Genomic DNA, 20761 nt, shown 5'->3' on the forward strand with positions numbered 1-20761 from the left:
TAGTTTGTCCGAGCATCTTAGCTACTGTTAGCTTAACTTGATCGGCAAACTAACATTAGCGTTGTAACATTTATTCAAGGAATCACAGCTTTCTGCTCACAGGGCTTTTACAGCTAATGGTCGGGCTGTGGTAAGTCCAGTTTAATTAGTAGAGCTGCATGTCATTGTATGAGTTCTCCCAGAGCTGTTAAATAAGATTACTTAACGGTTAAATAATCTTATTTAACAGCTTTGAGTTCTCTATAGTTGATCCGAGGACCCGTAAACATTCCGAGGTACAGCCAATCACAATCTGCCACGTCATCATGCAAACGCCAATCACGTTACGTGACGTTACCGACCCCGAGCGGATCTGGTACCTACAGGACACGTCACGCCCCTTTTGCTTCCAGAATGCCGGCATGCATCTAAAACCACACACTGGGGCAGCAGCAGCATGTAAAAAAGCAAAGCCGGTGTGATGACATGATTTTATATTAAATTTTCATGCTCTTATCTTTTTTTTGTATTATTCTTTACACTTGTTAAAGCACTTTGTAACTTGTTTTTGAAAAGTGCTCTACAAATAAGGATTATTATTATTATTATTATGACGGCTCTTCTTTACGGCAGTATTGCGGGATCTCTGTTTAAAAAGGGCTGCTGACCGACATCCTGCTGCTTGTTGTCCCTTTGTAATCACATATGTAAACAGGGTCAGGTGTTAGCTTTCGAAGATTTTCAAAGTGAACACGTGTTATTCAACTCACAGCTGCCCAAAAAAAAAAGAGTTCAGTGTTTTATCTGGTTAAATCGCCACTTAAGCTTGACAAACTACATTGTTTGAAAGCACAAAGCCACAGGTTTCATCAGTGTGAACTATTTTAAGGTCCCAGTGTCACTACAGCAGCCGTTGCATACATTAACATTATCATTTTTAAAAAGAAGCGAGCATAAAAATCTGTAATTTTCACCATGTTTGTACTTCTGTAAATTTGGTTCAGTATCTATAAGACTAACTCTGCATTTTTGATAGTAAACAGTTGGTAGAAGTGGAGTTTTCTTTCAGAGGAGACCGTGATTGAGACTGTTTGAAGGTTCAAGTCACAAGCAAGTGCACACAATAGGGGTGCTTCAAAATCAGATGAGCGACTTTCCAACTGTTCAACAACAGATTTATAAATAACATTCTGCTGGTAGTTCACATATCCAGAGCCAGAGACAGAGCTTTGTATCCAACAGTCTCCCAGTGGACAGACGACATATGATGACTCTACTGGATTCAGCAGGAAGTATTCTCCAGTTAACCAATACGATATTTTACAGTTTTAACTAGTAAAATGTAAATTCCTCTCACACAGCTGTGACACTCAGTGCCTGCAGGTGGCGGACGTTTTAAAACTGCAGCAGCTGTTACTTTCCTTGCCTGCAGGTGCAGCAGGTTGAACTGGAACTGTTGGACTGCAGTTTGACTGAACCTGGTTTCAACCAGTTTAACACCAATGACACAGTGTGTCCTTGATTTTCTTTTTTAAATCTGACAATGAGGTTATGGGAGACGAAAACGAAACAGAAAGACACAAAGAGGGGAGGTGAAGCAGAGAAATCGAGTGAAAGACAGACAGAAAGACAAAGCAAGGAGGGACTAAAAGGCAAATAGAAAAGAAAGACAGACAGGAATAAAGCAACTGGAAGGAGAGACAGAAAAGGGAGGTCAGATGAGGCAGAGATGTAAAGGAGGCAGACGAGAGCAAAAGGAAGACAAGCCGAAAAGAGATGGAGACAGAAAGAGACAGAAAAACAGATGGAAAGAAAAGAGAGACATGAGAGGAAAACCCAGACAGACTGAGGTGAAGAACGAAAGGCACAGACACCCAAATCGAAACAGAGAGACGATTCGCAATCAGCCCATGTCTGTACCACTCCCCCTCGTCTTCCTCCCATCCCACCCTCCCTCCATTTTGTCGTCCTCCTCTGTCTGATGCTGTTCCAACACCTCCGGGCTTCAGCCTCACATCCACCATCCAACACACTAATGCTCCTCTGCTGCTGCGGCGTAATCACCCACCGAGAAAAAAAATGCACCCAAAATAAAGAGAGGCTGAAACAAAGACGACCCCGGTGGGTTCTGTCTCGTGTGGCTGAACGTGCCTCAAACAGCTCGGCAGAATCCACTACAAACATTTATTAATACTATAATGTCTGTTTAAAGCTGCAATGTTGAGGATTGTTATTCTTCAGGGTATTGCTATTGGATTAATCCTTAAATCCTGGTTTAATGACGGTAAACCAGTGAATCCAGGGTTGAGATGATCAGTCACCTCCATCTCACACCTGCATTGTCTGAACTACATTTTCCCCCGAATTAAGGCCCCGTTGCTTGTTGTGCCACCCTTTTGCTCCCTGAAAAAGCTTTGGCTGAATCCAAACACCGAGTCTTCTACCCCAACTCATTTAGACTCAAAGTATAGAAAAGAACTAGCTCAGACGGCGTGCAAAAGTGCTTCTGCGGTAATTGTTCAAAACACACTCAAAGTTGTGGTGCAATGACAGACGTGATGCTGTTGCTCTCAGGTTTCTTTCACGTAGGTTAAGTGATATATATTGTGTACAAAGAAGGAAAACAAACAGCCTGTCCTCACCAGAAAAACAGCGTAATGACTCGATTATACAGCAGCTTATCACGACCCATATTTACAATGCTGGATGTATTTTGGAGACAGAGGTTTGAGTCCTGTGTCTAAGTTTAAAGTTAAGTAACGTTTTGGAGATGACGTACGTCACTTGACTTACATTATGTACTTATTTTAACCTCTAAGCAGTTTTGATGCCTAAACCTAACCAAACTACCGCCGTTTCACAACGTTTACCTCGTGTTGAACATCGTGCCGCTTAGATCACGTGACTTACGTAACAAGTGCTGTCACATGTGTCGTATTGGGGCACTTGACAATCGACCTGTTTTGTTGTTTAGGTATGAGGAGGTGAGATGAAAAGATGACCCCCACACACCTGCCGTGAGATTGTCGGACTGTCTGTTCGGGACGGTTTCAGACGGTCTGACAAGCACTTCTGTTTGAGTTTCCAGGAAGACTGTAATTGCCGAGAACTGTTCAAATTCACAATTCATCCAGCCCAGAGGGAGCCTTAGGACTTCCTGCTGACTTTGAAAGGGTCAGCTTGAGTTAAGAACTTGCATACATATTGATGAAAACAAGTTAGAGCTCATAGCTCTTTGCACATTTTATCCCCTTATGACTTGAAGTAATGACAGTGAGCACTTCAGACACGTCACAGTACTGAAGGCCTCAGTGTGCAAGTCCAAAGGGTGGAAATTTGGATTCAACCTTTCCAGCACTTTGGAGATATTTGCGACCCAGCAGCACATGGCTGTCTTGTCACTACTGGTCTAATTTGTTTATTTAAATCAAAATCAAATCAAAATTCTTTATATTTAAATTGCACTGTTTTTGGTTAGTTAACTGTTGGAAGCAACTGCAAAAGGAGTCTCAAAACATAAATCATCATCAATGTTAACTTGATCCACATAGCACCTTTTAAGAAACAATGTCAAAATGCGTTACCGCGGACAAGCGTGCAGAAAATAGAGCCAAAATTTAAAGGAAAACAAGAGTAGCTATTGAACAAACAATGGTTAGGTAGAGTGATGTTAGCTGAGTCATGCGAGAGCACTAGAAATAAACAGAGTGCATGCAAATAGTTTTTATAGTTTGTTCATATCATGCAGGAATGACTGCATTTGTAAAACTTTTAAAAGGTCATTTTAGAAATGAAAGAAGATTCTTCAAGGTCCTGCAGACACTTAACATCACAGAAAGAAAGAGAGAAGGTCAAATAACAGAGTAGAGACTACTGGAATATAACAGAGCAGTGGAGATTCTACTGTTGAATGTGAACTATGTTGATGAAGACAGCCATCCAAAGCTGAATTATTGATTAGCAGAGTATTAAATCAAGAGCTTGATAATCTCTCTTTCCAAACAGTGTGAGCAAACATGTCGCTGAACAAATTAAAGCCGTTCTTCCTCTGTTGTAACTGCAAACACACCCTGTAGACCCAAAATGCCCAGCGTCGAGCAGCTCCAATAAATCAGTCACTGACGAAGTCCAATGAACTGAATGAATGAAAGATAAATTATGCAGTTCTGCACATAGCCGAAAGTACACGGAGTGCACAGTGTTGCCGCTAGCCTTTGCATCGGTGTCACCGAGACTAATTTCTGTACGTTTGGTGCACCTGCTGCATAACACTTTGATTCAAAAACTGCCTGTGAGTAACAGTGTGCAGCTGTTTCTGTGCTAAGGTGGAGGTGTCCATTTCTATCCTGAGGCTACAAGCAGGAAGAGTAAATGAGCTGTGCGCATCAGAGTTAATTGGCTTCCAGCAATTTATACCTCAGAGTTGTAAACAAGAGACGGTGCAGCACTGAGGCAGGAGGAGGAGGAGGAGGAGGAGGAGGAGGAGGAGGAGGCCACTCATGCCACAGGATAGTTGGAGAACTCGTCAGGTCCTGTTAACTTGCAGGACTGCATTTAAACCTGGACTTGTAAAACATCTCAAAAAACATGTTCCCTTTGCTTATCGTAAAGTCACAAAACATACTCCTATTGGCAAAAACTAGGTGTCCTCTAGTGTTGTAGTACTCGAGACCGGTCTTAAGACCACTTTTTAATGGTCTTGTCTCGGTCTCGGACATGGAGGACTCTGGATTTTATTTCAAGACCAGTCAAGACCGTAACTTTGAGAATATCAATAAATTGCTGTGAAAAGATGTGGATCTTTCAGATCAGTTTGAGAAGCACCTCTGATCTCGTTGCACATTTTATTGTGTGTCATGTAATGTGGGGAACTGGTCTTGGTCTCGACATGATCCCGGTTTGGGTGGTCTTGACTACAACACTAAAGTAGCCCTTCGTGTCAGGTGGTTGCAGTTTGGTTAGGTTTAGGAAAAGATCATGTTTTGCATTAAAATCAGTATGTTAGTTACGTGTACGTTAAAGTAAGTCGGTCTCCTGGCTGTCCAGTAAGACATCCAGTTGGTCAGTCTGTCAGATGTGGCAACGACATAGTGAGATTTTCTGGAGCATGTGATGTGTTGTGTTTACACCTCTCTGTCTCTCTCTCTGTCTGCCTCGCTCGCCCCTCCGTCTCCCCTGTGTGATTGTTTCTCCACCTGAGTGCCTCTCTCGTCTGCATCTCTCTGCCTCCTTCAGTCTGACTCACTCTTTCACCATCTCCTCTGAGAGTGTGTGACTGCGTTCACTAAACGTCTGGTGCTCGCCACCGTTTCTCACAGCTGAAAGTCGCTTACTCCACATCAGCGGGTGACTCACAGATTCATTGATCTGCTGATTCATTCATTAAATTCTCCAAAGGTGTTACAATACCGAATAGTGTTTAAAGGAGAAGTCTGCTAGACATTTCCTCTTATTGTCCCACTGGGGGACATGTTCCTGCATCACCACGAACACACACGCACCATCCTGCTGCCACAGATACTCACTGAAGCGCCACATGTGGATTCATCCGCCGCTGAAGATAGTCCCGTACAAACATATCATTTCCTCCTGTTTGAGTAACGTTTGCTACAGTTCTCTGCTGACATGACGGAGCCTTTAAAAAAATAGAAAGAAAGAAAGAAAATACATTTGTGGGGCGTTTTTAAAGATTTACGTCTTCAGGAGGGATCAGCGGGCAGAGAGCCACGGACAGGGTAGGGATGTTATAAAGTACTGGGAGATGAACTTTTTTCATAGGATGTGAGGAAAATAAGACAAATATAGAACAACACCAGACTTAACCTTTAAGACGTTTGTAAACTAAGAAAAGGAATGTGTATTACAGGCTATTATTTAAAGAGGTGGTATTCTGCTCATTTTCCCGTTCCTCATCTTATTTAGAGGTTGTACCAGAGCAGGTTTCCATGGTTATATTTTTGTCATACTGCACATTGCTGCAGCTCCTCTTTTCAGCCTGTGTTGGAGGCTTCGTTTTAGCTATGGAGTGATACATCTCGTCTCTAAATGATCTTTGTTGGGAGTTGCACATGCTCAGTTCCTAGTTAAGGACTACTAGCCAATCAGAAGCAGAGAAGGGCGGGTCGGCGAGAAGCCGGTAAACGGCTCGGGTTCAGCCGTACGTGTTGCCGACCGGCTCGGCAACACGGACTGGAGCGAGAGTTTCAGAGCGGCGAGTTATTAATCTGTATCCATAAAGTTTTAACTGAGCTCTGTCTCTACATCACAGGAACAACTTTCTGTCCACTGACTGCCTGGAGGGGAGCTAGTGTTTGGAAGGGAGAGGAGAGCTGTGTGCTGCAGCTCGCTGTTTCTGAGGGCGTGTCGGAGTAGCCGCTCGGCGAGCGTTATGACACTTATTTTCTTGTGACATCACAAGAAAGGGAAGTAAAGGCTGGACTACAAACGAGCTGTTTTCAGTTCAGAGCAGAGTTTTCTGTGGGAGATGGGAACTCACTTTGGGCTTTTTCACTTTGCCAACCTACATGCACAAAAAAGGAATATAACTCAATAAAGGAGAGGGGAAAAGGCAAAAAGCAGAATACCACCTCTTTAAAGGACAGGCGTGTAGGATTTAGGAGGCTCTATTGGAAGAAATGGAATATTCATAATTATGTTTTCATAACTTAAACTAAGAATAGTTGTGTTTTCGTTAGACCTTACCTTAGAATGAACCCTTCGTATCGGCATATGGAGCAGGTCCTCTTCCACGGAGTCCACCACGTTGCACCGCCATGTTTCCACAGATGCCCTTTTGTGTTGTTACGTTCCCTGAAGGCCACCGTAGGTTCTTCTACATGCTTGGAAAGGGAAGAGTTGAGGGCATGAAATCCTACATCCTGGTCCGTTAAAGTAGACTACTGCTGAGAATACTGATACTGAGTTCTGGTCAGTTTTTACATCTATTCCTGCTGGTAGCAGTGGGAGCATGTTAAAGCATCTTAGACTTTTGTGATTTTAACCACATTGCACGGAAGTTATATTTGTTTTTTTGTCTATATCCACAACAGTTAAACATTTAATTCAGTATTTAAGGGGCACTTAAATAAAGGGTACTGCTCCGCCTTTTGGAAACAAAAGTATCTTTGTTGATGATGCGATAGTGATTTTTGTTCTGAAGGCGTATACAGGGCTTGGAGAGTCTAGTCTGGAAATGTAGGACCCAGTTTATTAGAGCTTGGTCCACACCAGGGACTTAAAGTCAGGATATCTCAAGTCTGAATAATCTGTTCATAATTTGTTTCTCATCATCTTTATGGACGTGAAATACTAAACCCCTTGAGTACGTTGAACAGTGATTGTTTTTAATTAGAATTTCTGGTATTTGGATACAATATTGAACACGCACCCGCGACCCTGTACGCAGGATAAGCGGTTGACGATGGATGGATGGATTGAACATGCATTGTCATGTTTCTTAAACAACGAATCTGAGCTGAACGCGACTGTCAAACAGAAAGCGATTTAAATATCTGCACAGCTACCAGCTGAGGGTCGTTGAAAGCAATAAACACCAGCAGATGAAAGTTGAGGAGCAAACTCCTAACAGACTAAAACCTGCAGCTTTTATTGCCGTTGTCTGGTGCGTCTCAGCCCCTTCACTTAAAAAGAAAAAAGCAGGGGTGTCTGTGTCCCACATCAGATCACGCAGGGAGTGAATTCTGGAAGTGTGACTGATTAGGAAACATCATAATTGCATTGCATTTCCCGCCGAGATTCTCAGTTTTGTTAAACTTCATTCCCCATTCAATGCACGGTCTGGACCAGACTAATTGAGTGTCTACGGTGTTGATTCAGACTATTAACCATCTGTGCCTCTTCCTCCCTCTCTCTCTCTTTGCCCCTCTTCCTATCCCTCTTTCGTCACCCATGCTCCCTCCTCTCCCCCCCATCTCTCTTTTCTCTGCAGGAGTTTGGAGGACTAGTAGAATGCTGAGTATCTTTCCTCCTCGCAACTGTTCTCCACCCTGCTCTCCATGACCTGAGAGCGCCACCACAGCGGGAGGAACGAAACACCAGAGAGAGAGAGAGAGGAAGAGGAGGGCAGAAGGCCAGGGACGGAAGGAAGGGACACACTTTTTTTTGTTGTTGTTGTTTGTTTTCCCTTTCCGAAATGGCGGCGACGGAGGCCAATGCGGCGCCGGTGGTCCAGGAAGATGGGAAAACCCCAGAGAGCAAGCCGGCAGAGGCAGAGCAACCGGCTAAAAACGCCAACGCAAACTCAGAGACTGTCAACAGTGAAGTTGTCGATAAAGATGGCACTCCTGTCAACAGCGAGGTTGTAGATAACAAAGAGACTGTGACGAACGACACAGCGGCGGCGGCGGCGACAGCGGCTGAGGAGGGAGAAGCAGCGGCACCTCCTCAGAGCTCGGAAAACGCCTCCTCTCCTGAGCCCAAGACCTCGTTCCTGGACTCTTTCCTCAACAAGAGTGGCCTGGGAAAGGTGATGGGAGGAAGGAAGAAGAAAGAGCATGGCACAGCCGCTGGAGGAGGAGAGGAGAACGCAGCTGAGGGAGGGGAGAAGGAGGGAGAGAAAGGAGGCGAGGAGGCTGCAGCAGCTGAGGGAGGAGCAGAGGGAGGTGCAGAAGAAGAAGCAGCAATAGAGAAAGCTCCTGAAAATGGAGAAAAGGAGGAGGAGAAGAAAGCAGAGAAGGGCAAACCGGTGGAGGCGAAATCCACAGTTCGAGATCTGATCAGGAAGCCGGTGGCGAGGATCTTCTCCCATCGCAGCACCGAGAAGAAGGACGGCGCCGCCGCAGAACCCCTGAAACAAGTAAAGGTTCGGTCCAAGTCTCTGGACCGACTGGAGGATCCAGAAGCACTTAACACCGCAGACTCCACCATAGAGGAGGGAGGAGCGTCAGGGGGGGCAGAGGGAGGCGCAGAGGAAGAACAGAAAGCCTCATCCTCCTCGACAGCCACCAAGCACATGAAGCGCTGGCACTCCTTCAAGAAGCTCATGGCTCAGAAGGCGCACAAGAAAAGTGGAGGAGGAGGCGGAGAAGACTGTAAGGAGGAGGGAGCAGAAGCAGAAGGAGGCGGCGGAGACTCCTCCACACTGGATTCCAAGGAGTCGGGGCAGAAGAGGTGGAAGCTGAAACGCTCCTGGACCTTCCAGGGCCTGAAGAGGGACACATCCATGGTCGGCATCAGCGGCAAGGCCAAGGGCTCCGACAAAGACTCCGCTGACAACGTGAAGCCAGAGGAGGCGGCGGCAGCGGGAGGAGCTGAGGGAGGAGAGGAGGCTAAGGCAGAGGGAGGAGCAGAGGAGGCCAAGACGGAGCAAGGGGAGGATAAGGAGAAGGCTGAAGGAGGGGAAGAGGTGAAGGAAACAACGGCGGGAGGTGGCACGGTGACGCACCACGCCAACGAGATCTGGACCTCCTTCAAGAAGCGGGTCATCCCCAAGTCCAAACGCGCCAACACAGAGTGCGCCCCCAGCGGGGAGGAGGACGCAACTGCAGCTGCCGCCTCAGGTGACGGGACACAAATACACAGTTAGAGTAGAGCGATGACGACAAGTTGCAAATCAGTAACCCCTATATTACATTCAGAGAGGTGAGGTAGGAGACATTTTCCCTCTAAACCTCTCAGATAGTTCCATTTAAACAACTGCCTGAGGCCCACACGGCTTCAATCATCCAATGTTATACAAACATATTAGAGAAAAGTCCACAAAATGAAAACAAATGTGTGTGAACCGAAGTTCCTGTACAGCAGGATTGGTGTGTAACGAATCCTGCTGTAGAGGTTTATCCCTACAGTTTTTGTTTCATGCCAACATTCATTTTCATCACACAAGCTGTATTAAATGAGCAGACGTTCACATGTTGAACCAAACCTTACATATGTAGCCAAGAGTCTTTAAAACAACAAGCTTTTTGCTCAGTATCACCCGGTTGGGTATGTAAGCCATTGAAAGGTTCACACTCAGACGCTGTGTCCACACTCAATTCGCCTCTAACCAGGGAGCGCCAGACAGGAGTTTGCGGCTTGCTAACTCTGGGAGAGGTAATGTAATTGAACATTCTCCCAAATAAAATATTCAACGTCTGATGTGAAATTCAAATCACACTGTAGCTTCAGTCAACAGTAAAGACTAAATTTAGCGTGCTTCTTGCCCCTGGCTGCATAAAGAATATGGTACAAAAATACAGAACCCCGGGCTCATTGTATTTATAAGATTTATTTAAGCTCAGAACATTTTCGCCTAAATTTCTCTTGCAATGAGAACAGCTCATGTTCAGAGGAAAGCATATGAAGCCAAAAGTGGCCAGAAAACACTGAGAGATGCTGAATGTGCAAAAAATACAGAGCATTGCAAATATTCTTTGAAATCTGATTTCCACCTGGAGTTTTGTGATAGTGATTTATCAAATGTAGCTGGTGAGGAAAGTTGAGTCTTGAGCACCCAAAGAGCCAGACACTTTTCAGGCGTTGCTACACAGACACCCAAGCTGAGCTAAAAGCAGAGTAAATTCTGGACTTACATTTCCCTCTAGTGGCCAAAAATATATTAAAGCAGCGTTAAATATCTGTATCACCTTGTAAAAGAGGTGAAGTGTTGTTTCTCTTAAAAGTAATTTTAATTATTTTTAGGTTTTATCAATGAAAATCTCATTCTACATAAAGAAGCTTTAACCCTGAATCTCTTCTTCCCTCCAGGTGAGGAGGGAGCAGCAGAGGAGGGCAAAGACGGCAAGACAGCCAAGGCCAAGCGCACACATTTTGGCCGTGCAGTTTCCCTGAAGAACTTCATCCTACGAAAGGGCAAGTCCACTAGTGTGGACCTGGGTGAGGGCACCAAGGAAGAAGAGGAGGCCGCGGACAGAGGAGACGCAGCGGAGGAAGGAGGTGCTGACGGTGAAACCGCCACAGCGGCCGAGGAGACCAATGACAAGGATGCAGAGGCGGCTGAGAAGACGGAGGCGGTGGAGAGCGGAGGAGAGGCAGCAGGGAGCGAAGGGGAGGCGGGGAAGGAGGTGGAGGAGACACCGGCCGACGCACCGGTCACCAATGGGGAGAACGGCTGCTCCAACGGCACAGCAGAGGAGCACGCCACACACAATCACCAGGAGGAGGAGGAGGAGGAGAAGACGACGGGGGGCAGCCCCGTGAAGAAGACCAAGGAGGCAGCAGGAGCGAAAGAGGAGGCCAACGCCAAGATCATCAACGCCACGGCGGCTGTGAACAGCGGTGAGTTAGAGCACGCCGACCGGGACTCTGATGAGCCACTAAACAGCCGCAGCAAAGACGGAGATACTAACAACAGACAACAACAACAAGGGCCAGCAGTAACAAACAATAGCAGTGAGCAAACTAAAAGCAGCCGCCAAGAACCTGAGCTAGCACTAGCCGTTGGCAGGGAGGAGGAGGAGGAGGAAGGGGCGGGAGGGGAGGCAGAGTCGCCACAAAATGGAGGTTGTGACGATGGTGCAGGGTCATGTGACCAGGGAGAGAGGGAGGAGGAGGAGATGAGGAAGAGGGATCTTCGAGATGCAGCAGTGGCCATCGTTCAGAACGTGATGTCAGCGGCAACTGACCAATTAGAAAGGGAGCTGTGCGTCGACAACGGCCTAAATGGATGTCACGACGCCGACGTGCGACACTAAGAAGACACAAAATACACACATTTATGCACAGTGGAAATACACCTTTCATGTACTTACACACGTGAAATATACTTAAATATACGCATGCAAACACACACGGTAAAGTTTAACACATGCTTTCTTTCCAAGAGTTAGACGAGAAGATGATCAGTATAAATCTCATGTCCCAAAACTATATTTTTCACACGCACAAGTAAAGCCGCTGTATCTGCAGAGCCACATGTTGACTTCCCTGTGTGATCGTATGATAGACACAATGCAGCAGTTCTTCCTAAGTCCCTTTAAAGAAGCTGTAGTGTAGTTGTTAAATGTTTCTTAGTAAGTGTCACATGTAAATAACTGGAAGAGAGAGAGATGGAGAGAAGCAGCCCTTTCATTTGCTGCCTGCTAATTTCATTAAAACATCAAGTTCATGAACAGCCAGACAACAAAACTATGTAACAATAACAGGGACTCAGGCGGCCGTGCAGGTTCCCGGGGCAGCTACAGCTGGAAGCTGACTGTTCGTGAACTAGTATGAAAAATAAATATCTGATGAACTACGGCATGACGCAGCCTGTTAGGCACTGACGAGAGGACTTCACTCCTCGTTCGTACCATTTCACACGTTCCCACTGCCGGACACCGAGCGTCGGCAGGTGAAAACCAGAAGGTGCTCTCTTCCCTCCTCCATAATTTATCAGTCCCAGCCTCCTCTCCATTCAAGTGCAGTGTGATGCTCGGTGTCCGGCAAACCCCCTCGCTGCCGTGAGATTTACTGGAAGCCTCTTTAAAGCTCAAACTCTTTCGCTAAAACGGAACTCTGTTTAACAGCTAGTGTTTGGCTCACTGAGGCCTGAGGTGAACACCTGTTTTGGGGGAGTGGCTTTAGAGGGAGGCCTGAAGGGGGGGGGGTTTATTCAGTTTTAAGTTGTTAGTTTCTACAGCGTTGCCTACCTCTACGGAAGCCCTAAGCGGCCATCTATTCAAATATTTTTTTACTCTGTTTTCCCGTGATAACGGGATAATTTTGTCGTGATCTCGAGATAACAAACCATAGCTGAATACAGGGGTCGGCAGGTGCGTTTCTTTACAGTCATTTCAGATAAATTATCTGTGTCACTGCTTAGCTTAGTTAGCACTTAGCACAGGGCTCAAGTCTTCAAGTTGTTATGAAGAGATTCAGTGGAATCCAATCACACATTTATTTTAAGGGTTCGAAAATAATGTGCAATGTTAAACGGATTCCCCTGAATGAGAAGCACAGGAGTTTCCTCTGCCTGTGAATGATATGGAAATGCAAAGTCCATAGGTTGATGGATGTGGACCAATCACCGGGATGCACAGAGAGAGGAAGTCCAAAGAACTTTGTTGAAGAGGATCATGGAAAAGATTAAAAAAACCATGAGGATCAAATTCACAATCCTGCAACTATGAGTCTAATGTTCTACCAACTAAGCTAACCAGGGACACCGAAAATCACTCTGAAATTAGCGTTGAGAAACGTTACTGCCCACCCCTGTGTTAAACTACTGTTTTGTTCGAGATCACGAGATAATCATGCCGTTGTCATGGGAAACCAGAGTAAAAAACATATTTGAACGGATGGCCGCTTAGGGCTTCCGTATACCTCAGCTTCAAGCACCATGTTAGATATACAGTAGAAACTGCTTATGTTGATCACAGAGCTTGGGACAAAATCATTCTTTTAAAAATACTGTTTAATCCGCTTACAGTGTTCAGTTTGGGGCTTTTTTCATACATGACAACATGTAGAATGTGGCTCAGTAGCCACTACTGACGTTACTGTATTTCGAAACAGCACACTACTGTTTTATAATTTGAACCACAGTAAGCTATATTTATATAGCTTACTATATATATATATTTATATATATATATATATATATATACACACAATTTAATGTGTATATTAATTTTAAGTGTTTGAAACAGCTGTTCTGTATTTTCATCAGTAAATAGCAAAGCTGTCTACACATAATAATTATCCGCTTATAATGATTCATTTGACCTGGACTGTAGTAAGAGGTTTCCACTTTCAAAAACTATCCAATCATGATTAGAACTTGGAAGACGGGATTATTTAAAAGTCTAGTAACCTAGTAGTAATAGTAACTCTCATATGCTGATTAAATCGCAGAAGTACGGCCTCTCCAATCGCCACTTGGCGAGTAAAAAGTAAACACCTGTGTTTACTGCGGCTTTCAGATTTAAAGGTTCAGTGTGGAAGTTTTAGTGGCATCTAGTGGTGAGTGTTGAGAATTGCCTCTCTTTTTAAGTGCACAGGAGAAGCTACGGTGGCCGACAGTGCGTTTGACTTCATGCCTGGTCTCGCTGCATTTTTCTTCGCAAATGCCACGAGATCAGTCATTGATCTCGGCTCACAGTAAGCTCACTCAGGTAGAATGTGTCCGACTTGACGACGCCGTTTTTATTCCCCGCCCTGCAAACGCCTGCAGCTCCCGTTAGACTATGAAGTTGGTGAAAGTCAGTCGAAATCAGTACTTCTTTCTTTTTCTTCTTCCTAACGTAAAACACGCTCTATTGCGCCGTTTGTCCAACATGGTGACGTCCCTGTAAGAGGACCTGCGGTGTATGTAGATAGAAATGATGATAGAAACATAATGATTCATTATGTAAGGTCTTTATACACCACTGAACACATAGATATGGATGTTATGTTGCATTTCTGTCAATATATCCTCCTAAAAATGACACACTGGACCTTTAGGTTCTACTTTTTTCAACTTTGTGCCCATAGCATAGAAAAAGAACACTTCACTTACAACTGAAACAGCTGTGAAACTGGCACGTTGACATGAATAGTTACGGTAATAGGCATTCAAAATGAAACTGACCTGCATTTTGGCCGCCCTTAGAGCCCAATAAACACTAGCTACGCCTGTAAAATAAAATAAAATAAAATAGACTTATAACATAAAAAAGTTTTCATCCGTTGGCTGAAAACACGGCTGCAACAGCTTCTCTGTAGACTCATGGTGCAAGGCTTCGAGGAGAACATTATCTGATATTGTCATCGCAAACTTTTACTTTCTTTTTATGTATGCAGCCCTACTATTACTCCTACAGTAAGTCAGGCCTATGCACCATTCGTTTCATGGAAGTAATTTATTTATATGAATTTGCACGTTTGATTCTCCTCTGTACGCAGACAAGTCTTCCAGCCAATAAAGTCGTCACAGAAATAGTTAACTACTCTCGCTCATACAATAATAATAAGGGATTCCATGTTTTAACTGGAAAGTCTTCTGTCTTCCTTGTCGTCTTCCATGCCGATGCTGAATGAGCCCAAGCTGCAGTGACACCAAAATGATCTCAGGAAAATTTGCACACAATTTTTACTTCAAGAGTTCAAATTAAGCGTTTGATTATGTTTTGGGAAGTCAAGTACACAGTAAACTCGTGAGATCACCTATTTTAAAAAGAAAAAAGGATGCTGCAAGACTCCTCCTTATTCTTTATTCATGCACTTTAGTTTTTTTTCCATTTCAAAACACAGTGTGAGGAACGCAGAAAGAATAGAGGACAACATTGGTAGCATGTCCCTCACATGGACTCGACAAACCATTTGTGTGAAGAGAGTGCGGTTGTACTAAAACCACCGAACGCTTCAGTGCAGACCCCCCCCGATCTTCATGTTTTTGGCCTCCCTCCTCAATCCTCCAGCTAGCTAGCTCTAACTAGCTGTAGCTTTGGTAGTTAGCTCTCTATTTGCTGTGGAAGAGAAAAGCTGGTTTAGCTGACATCAATAGAGTTGAGTCCATCAACGGATTAGCGGGCAAAATCAAAGTGTCACGGAGCCTCTTCAACAAGCCAGATTAACTAGCCTTCTCTCTCTCTCTCTTTCTCTCTCTCTCTCTCGCTCTCAGCCGTCTCTCTGGGGGAAAGTAAACAGAAAGTATATATAGACAGGTGACATACCAGCGCATGGTCAGGTTATTTGATTTCAGGGTGGAAAAAATAAGTTTGTGAACGCCGAGCACAAAAGGACAGTCAAAACACTAAAAGAAGAAAAAAAAGGCACAAATACAGGTACAGGACAAAAAGAGGAATTCTGAAAGACAGACTGTGCGTCTTCCTGCAGGTTATCATGTGATGATGAGCTTCCGTTATAATAATGTGACGACACTGTGTCATATTTTTCTCTTGTGTTGTTGTTGTTTGCTTTGTGTACGTCCTTAACACAAAATTAACTAACTAACCCAACACTAGAGAGACCAACATCTGTCCTAAACCACTAAACACACATATAACCCTTTTATAAGACTGTTTATTATTATTATCCTTTTTTTAATACATTTTTTCAATCTCTTCTGTTATCATTTACCAGACAAAAAGGCGGGAAACGTGTGAGGCCACACACAAAGAGGATTGGAACTGCCCGGGATTCGCTGAGCAAGGAGCTCTGAGCCCCGCCCCCCCCTTACTCCTCCTCCTCCTCCTCCCCGTTCCTTCCTTCATCCCTCCTCCTTCCTCCTGAATAAACGGAGTAATCACGTGTTAACAGATCACCATGGTGAGAAAGAGTGAGCGAGAGAGAGAATGAGAAAGACGCAATTCATTTAGATGAGAAGTGAAAAATAATAATCACTCAGAAAGCAATAATTCAGTCCCTTCTTTTCCATCCATCCATCATACATGCATACAAACATGTACATCCAGTGTTTTTATTTTTCTTCTTTGCTTGTCTGTGAGATTTTATATTGTCTACGAGAGAAAAGAAAAATGCAGAAATGTAAAAAATGAAAATCGAGACATTCCACTACCCACCCCCCACATTTCGCCCCGCCGTCCTATTTTCCTCCTCATCGAGCTACTTAACTCTGCTCTGTCTCTACCGACTCCTGTTTGGTGGATTTAAAGAAAGAAAGAAAAAAAAAAGACTGTTAGTTTTATAATGACGGCCATTTTGTTTTGTAGTCCCCCTCAGCCCCGCCCCTCCTCCCTCCCCGTCCGTCCCAGTAGATATTTGACAGTACAGCGGGATCATGTTGCTACACTATATAAACTGCCCTGAGGACTGCCACTTCCCAACCAACACTGCAATGTCTTCAGCTCTGTGTGTTTAATGTTTTTAGACTGTTATATTGTGTACATGAATTTAAAAAAAGAAAGAAAAACACCACCATCAAATATTAAAAGTCAAAATGTTTTTCTTTTTTTCCTGTTTGGTTTGAATTCTCTTTTTTTGGTTTTATTTTCTAAAAAACACATCTTCTCACTGTTACCGCAGTCTGACGATATGCTGTAATTAAAAAAAAAATAATAATGATGATGATGATGACGATGATGTTTTGTTGGTCCAAGTTTTCACATGTCCGCTAGCAAATTGTCAAGAAAAAAAAAAATAGTACAATAAAGACTAAAATCTAACAACTAAACTGCAAGTCATTGTGGGGTTTTCTATTTTTATCTGGATGATTGAAGTGTTGTGTGCAGACGGGCGGGTGGAGGGTGGACGGGGCGGGGCCTCACGCTGGAACACCATTGGATGCTCATTAATCTGTGTATTGATAATCTCATCCTTTTACGTAATGGGCGGAATAATACGAGATTTTCTTTGTATTAAAGTAGATCTGTATGTATCATCTGGCAGCAGGCTGCTGGTGTTTCATGTAGACATGCGAGGACGTCCATATGCCAGCCGCAGTCCCTTCACACCACCGCTGTTTTTTATATTTTCAGATAAAACTCTACAAAGGACACTGTGACCTTTGACCCTCTGGTTACAGAATGTTTTAGTTAGTATAGTAAAAAAATACCATTGAAATTTAACTAAATTTATAAAGAGACAGAGAACATGTATATTATGAAGAACCGGGACACAAATATTGAAATATTTTTGGTAGGGACTTTGTTTTCATGGTGTGGTCTTTGTAGAGGTGAATCTTGATGCTACAGCAGTCAATTTTAGATACTAGTTCTCCCGTTTCAATATGACAACGTGCACAAAGCCAGCTCCAAAAAGAAATGGTTGTCCGGTTTGGTGTGGAAGAACTTGACTGGCCTGCTCAGAGCCCTGTACTCAACGCTATCCAACACCTTTGGGAGGAACTAGAGTGCGTGCCAGGCCCTCTCGTCCGACATCAGTGTCTGACCTCGCAAATGCTCCTCTGGATAAACAGGCTCAAAAATCCCACAGACAAACTCCAAAATCTTGTAGAAAGCTTTCCCAGAAGAGCAGAATCGATTATAGCTGCAAAGGGGAACCAACTCCATATTACTGCCTATGGATGGGAAAGGGATGTCATCAATATAATGTGTCCCAATACTTTTGTCCATATAGTGTAGCTGCGGTCACAGTCAAAGGAAAACCAAGAGCGTGTGGACCATCTTGTCTCAGGCAAGTCCACTTTGTTCCAATGAAGGCAAATCATAAACGTGACAGCATATAGTAATATTTTAGACCATTAATTCCCAACCTGGGGCGTCCCCAAAAGGGTCAGCAGAAAAATCTGAGGGGTCGCTGGATGATGAAAAGTTAGGAAATGAGACACTCACTCAGTGGTGAAACTGGGGATCTTTGTGTTTCAAATGAAGCTCCCAAAGTCCTCAACAAGTGAAGTTCAACACAGCACAGAGGTGGCAAAATGAGCCCAACAGAAAAGCTTCAAACAAGTTATTTCCTTAGATGGTGGGGGGAAAAAACCTGAATACAAAAGGAGGTTTCCAGAAAATGTTTCAGCCCATGTTTTTCTCCTTCTGTCTCCAATTTCTCTTCACACTTCACATTTCTCTCACCATTTCAAATTAAGAGAACAGTTTTTCCCCTCACCATCCTCAGCTTCTTATTTTTTTTAATACCTTTTTGGGGATGCTCGACGTCGTCATGGCTGCTGCGTGGGCTTCTTCTGTCTTCTGGAAGGTGCTGAAGAGCCAGAATCACGTGTAGCCGAGTCCGTCCAGCGCTTTAATGAACTGCTTCATTTCACTGTATCTTCAGCAGCATCTTTCCACCGTTTCCTGTGTTGTAGCAGGTACATTTTAACATTAGTAGCACCTTACAAGCACACACAAAAATCACCAGTTTCTGCACGTGCTGGCAGGTTTAAAGTGATACAAGAAATATGAAAGGTACATTTCTCAAGGAAGGTTCAAATCAAGGGCAACTGGACTGGTTGAAGATAGCCGAAGACGTTTGGAGGCTTCTTCAGTTCTGATTTTAACCTTTCTTGGATGACTGAGAACCTTCCCAGACTTCTCCTTGGTTACTATTTTCCTGCTGAGGATGTCTGGTATTTTCAGCTGTTTCAGCATTTTCTTGAACAAGTATCTGCTGCTCAGATATGAGAGCTAAGGCATCATTATTGAGATCATGTCGAGTGCTCGGCGGGGAAGCGTCTCTTCAATGTGTCCTTGAGCCAAACAGTGAACCTGCTCGCTCAGTGAAAGCAGATCTGAACGTGCGCTGCTGCTGCTGCTGCTGACACACCTTTAAAATGAACAAAGGAAACTGCAGGACACGTCAGGAGGACTGAGGGAGATCACGGAGAGGTCAAATTTCAGGATATTTATTTATATATTTATTTACTTACATACAATCTGTGGCGGGACGAGACAGACCTGTCAAAACAAACAGTCACTCAGGGGAAATCTGTATTTGCTGTATATCTGAAGTCATCAGGTCTACAGCAGAACTTAGGAACGGATTACTGCAGGATTGGGAATTTAATTTGACATTTATGCAAATTCTAACTACTCTCAAAACATTATGCAAGTGCGCAGAAAGGATGCAGACAGACCTGACACTGATCTTTATATGGCAATTATCTCTTGTATGTCCGTGTATTTCTACAGTTTAGTTATGATTATGTAAAAATGTTTTGTAGGTTTGAGTCGCTGACAACCAAAGGCAGAGCCAGGAGGATGTAAAATTAGAGCATAATTAACCCTCTATGGTACCCATTTTTGGCCTGTTACACCTCCACCCAACATCCCAAAATATGATGCATTACTTTAAAAGAGTTGGAGCTTTAAGGAAACCAATAGCATTGTTAAAGTTTGTCACATGATTCTCTGGCACCCATTAGGAATCCTTTTACTGCTGCCTTTGACATATAGTTCAGCTCCATTTTCCCTCAAAATTTCATTATTTAAAATATTTTATTTGATAATTATAAAATGGACGCGACCCTGCATGCAGGATAAGCAGTTGACGGTGGATGGATGAATTATAAAAAGGAAAATGTTGCCTTGAAGCAAAATCATACCATTATGGCATTTTCTGGTGTTGTGCATTAGGTTTATATACTGTTCATGTTCTCTCATTTTACATTTGATAATGTTAGTTGTAATAACACTGTACTAAAAATGTTATTACGCTGGGTAATTTAATCTTACGCTTTGTTGTTCCGCCTGCAGAGCACATACTTATATTTTAAACACATTGTTCTTCCAATAAGAGGATGAACAAAAAAGTTTTCTATGGTTTATCAAAAAAAGGGCACTTCCAGATGATGGTAGTGAGGATGAAAAAGGATTTAGTAGTGAGGAAACAGTGAGTTGCTGGAAATCCTGCAAGAAAAGTGGCAGTGAGTCTAAGAACGCAGATGAGGAAAAGAGTGAAGAAGAGCATTGAGGATGAAAGTGCAGTGACAGGGATGAGTATAAGATGGAGAGGAAACCTATTTAACAACTTCTTTTCACTTATTGATAATGTGATGCATTTTGTCGACTTCCATCAGTACTGAGCCAAAGACGGCTGCGAGGTAACACATATTTTAACGTAAACTTTCTTGAAATTTGCATACTCTCTTTAACGCATCCATTCCTATAGGCGGTTCCACAAAGGTACAATGAGGCCTGAGGGTAACGTTTAGACAAACAAACCTATGTAGAGAGTTTATTTTTTAAACTGGTAAAATATTTGTATTTTAATAAATTTTATTCAAACTTTAAATAATAATTCTCTTTACCGTTATGGTACAGTTTTGCTTTAAGGCAAATTTTATCCCCAAAATATATATTTTTAGAAATTTCTAAAAGATTATGTTTACTTGGTCCATTTATTTTTTTTTACCCACTGGAAAAATAATGTGTACCATAGAGGGTTAAATCATACTATACTATCTTGTCATTTTGGTCAAGCCAAAAAGACATTAAAGAGG

The 20761-nt window shown here is 43.5% G+C and overlaps 1 protein-coding gene across 1 annotated transcript in view; it reads left to right on the forward strand.

Moving 5' to 3' along the window:
* Window positions 1–17041, forward strand: part of si:ch211-137a8.4 (apolipoprotein B receptor) — a 38427-nt gene extending 21386 nt beyond the window's left edge. Inside the window, exons 2-4 of the mRNA XM_046072776.1 lie at window positions 7928–9497; window positions 10687–11217; window positions 15985–17041. Coding sequence (XP_045928732.1) covers window positions 8132–9497; window positions 10687–11217; window positions 15985–16007 — 1920 coding nt within the window. The 5' untranslated portion in view covers window positions 7928–8131 and the 3' untranslated portion in view covers window positions 16008–17041. The remainder of the gene's footprint in view (window positions 1–7927; window positions 9498–10686; window positions 11218–15984) is intronic.
* Window positions 17042–20761: the final 3720 nt, after the last annotated feature.

The sequence above is a fragment of the Micropterus dolomieu genome, linkage group LG17 (genome assembly GCF_021292245.1).
Source record: "Micropterus dolomieu isolate WLL.071019.BEF.003 ecotype Adirondacks linkage group LG17, ASM2129224v1, whole genome shotgun sequence".
NCBI lineage: Eukaryota > Metazoa > Chordata > Actinopteri > Centrarchiformes > Centrarchidae > Micropterus > Micropterus dolomieu.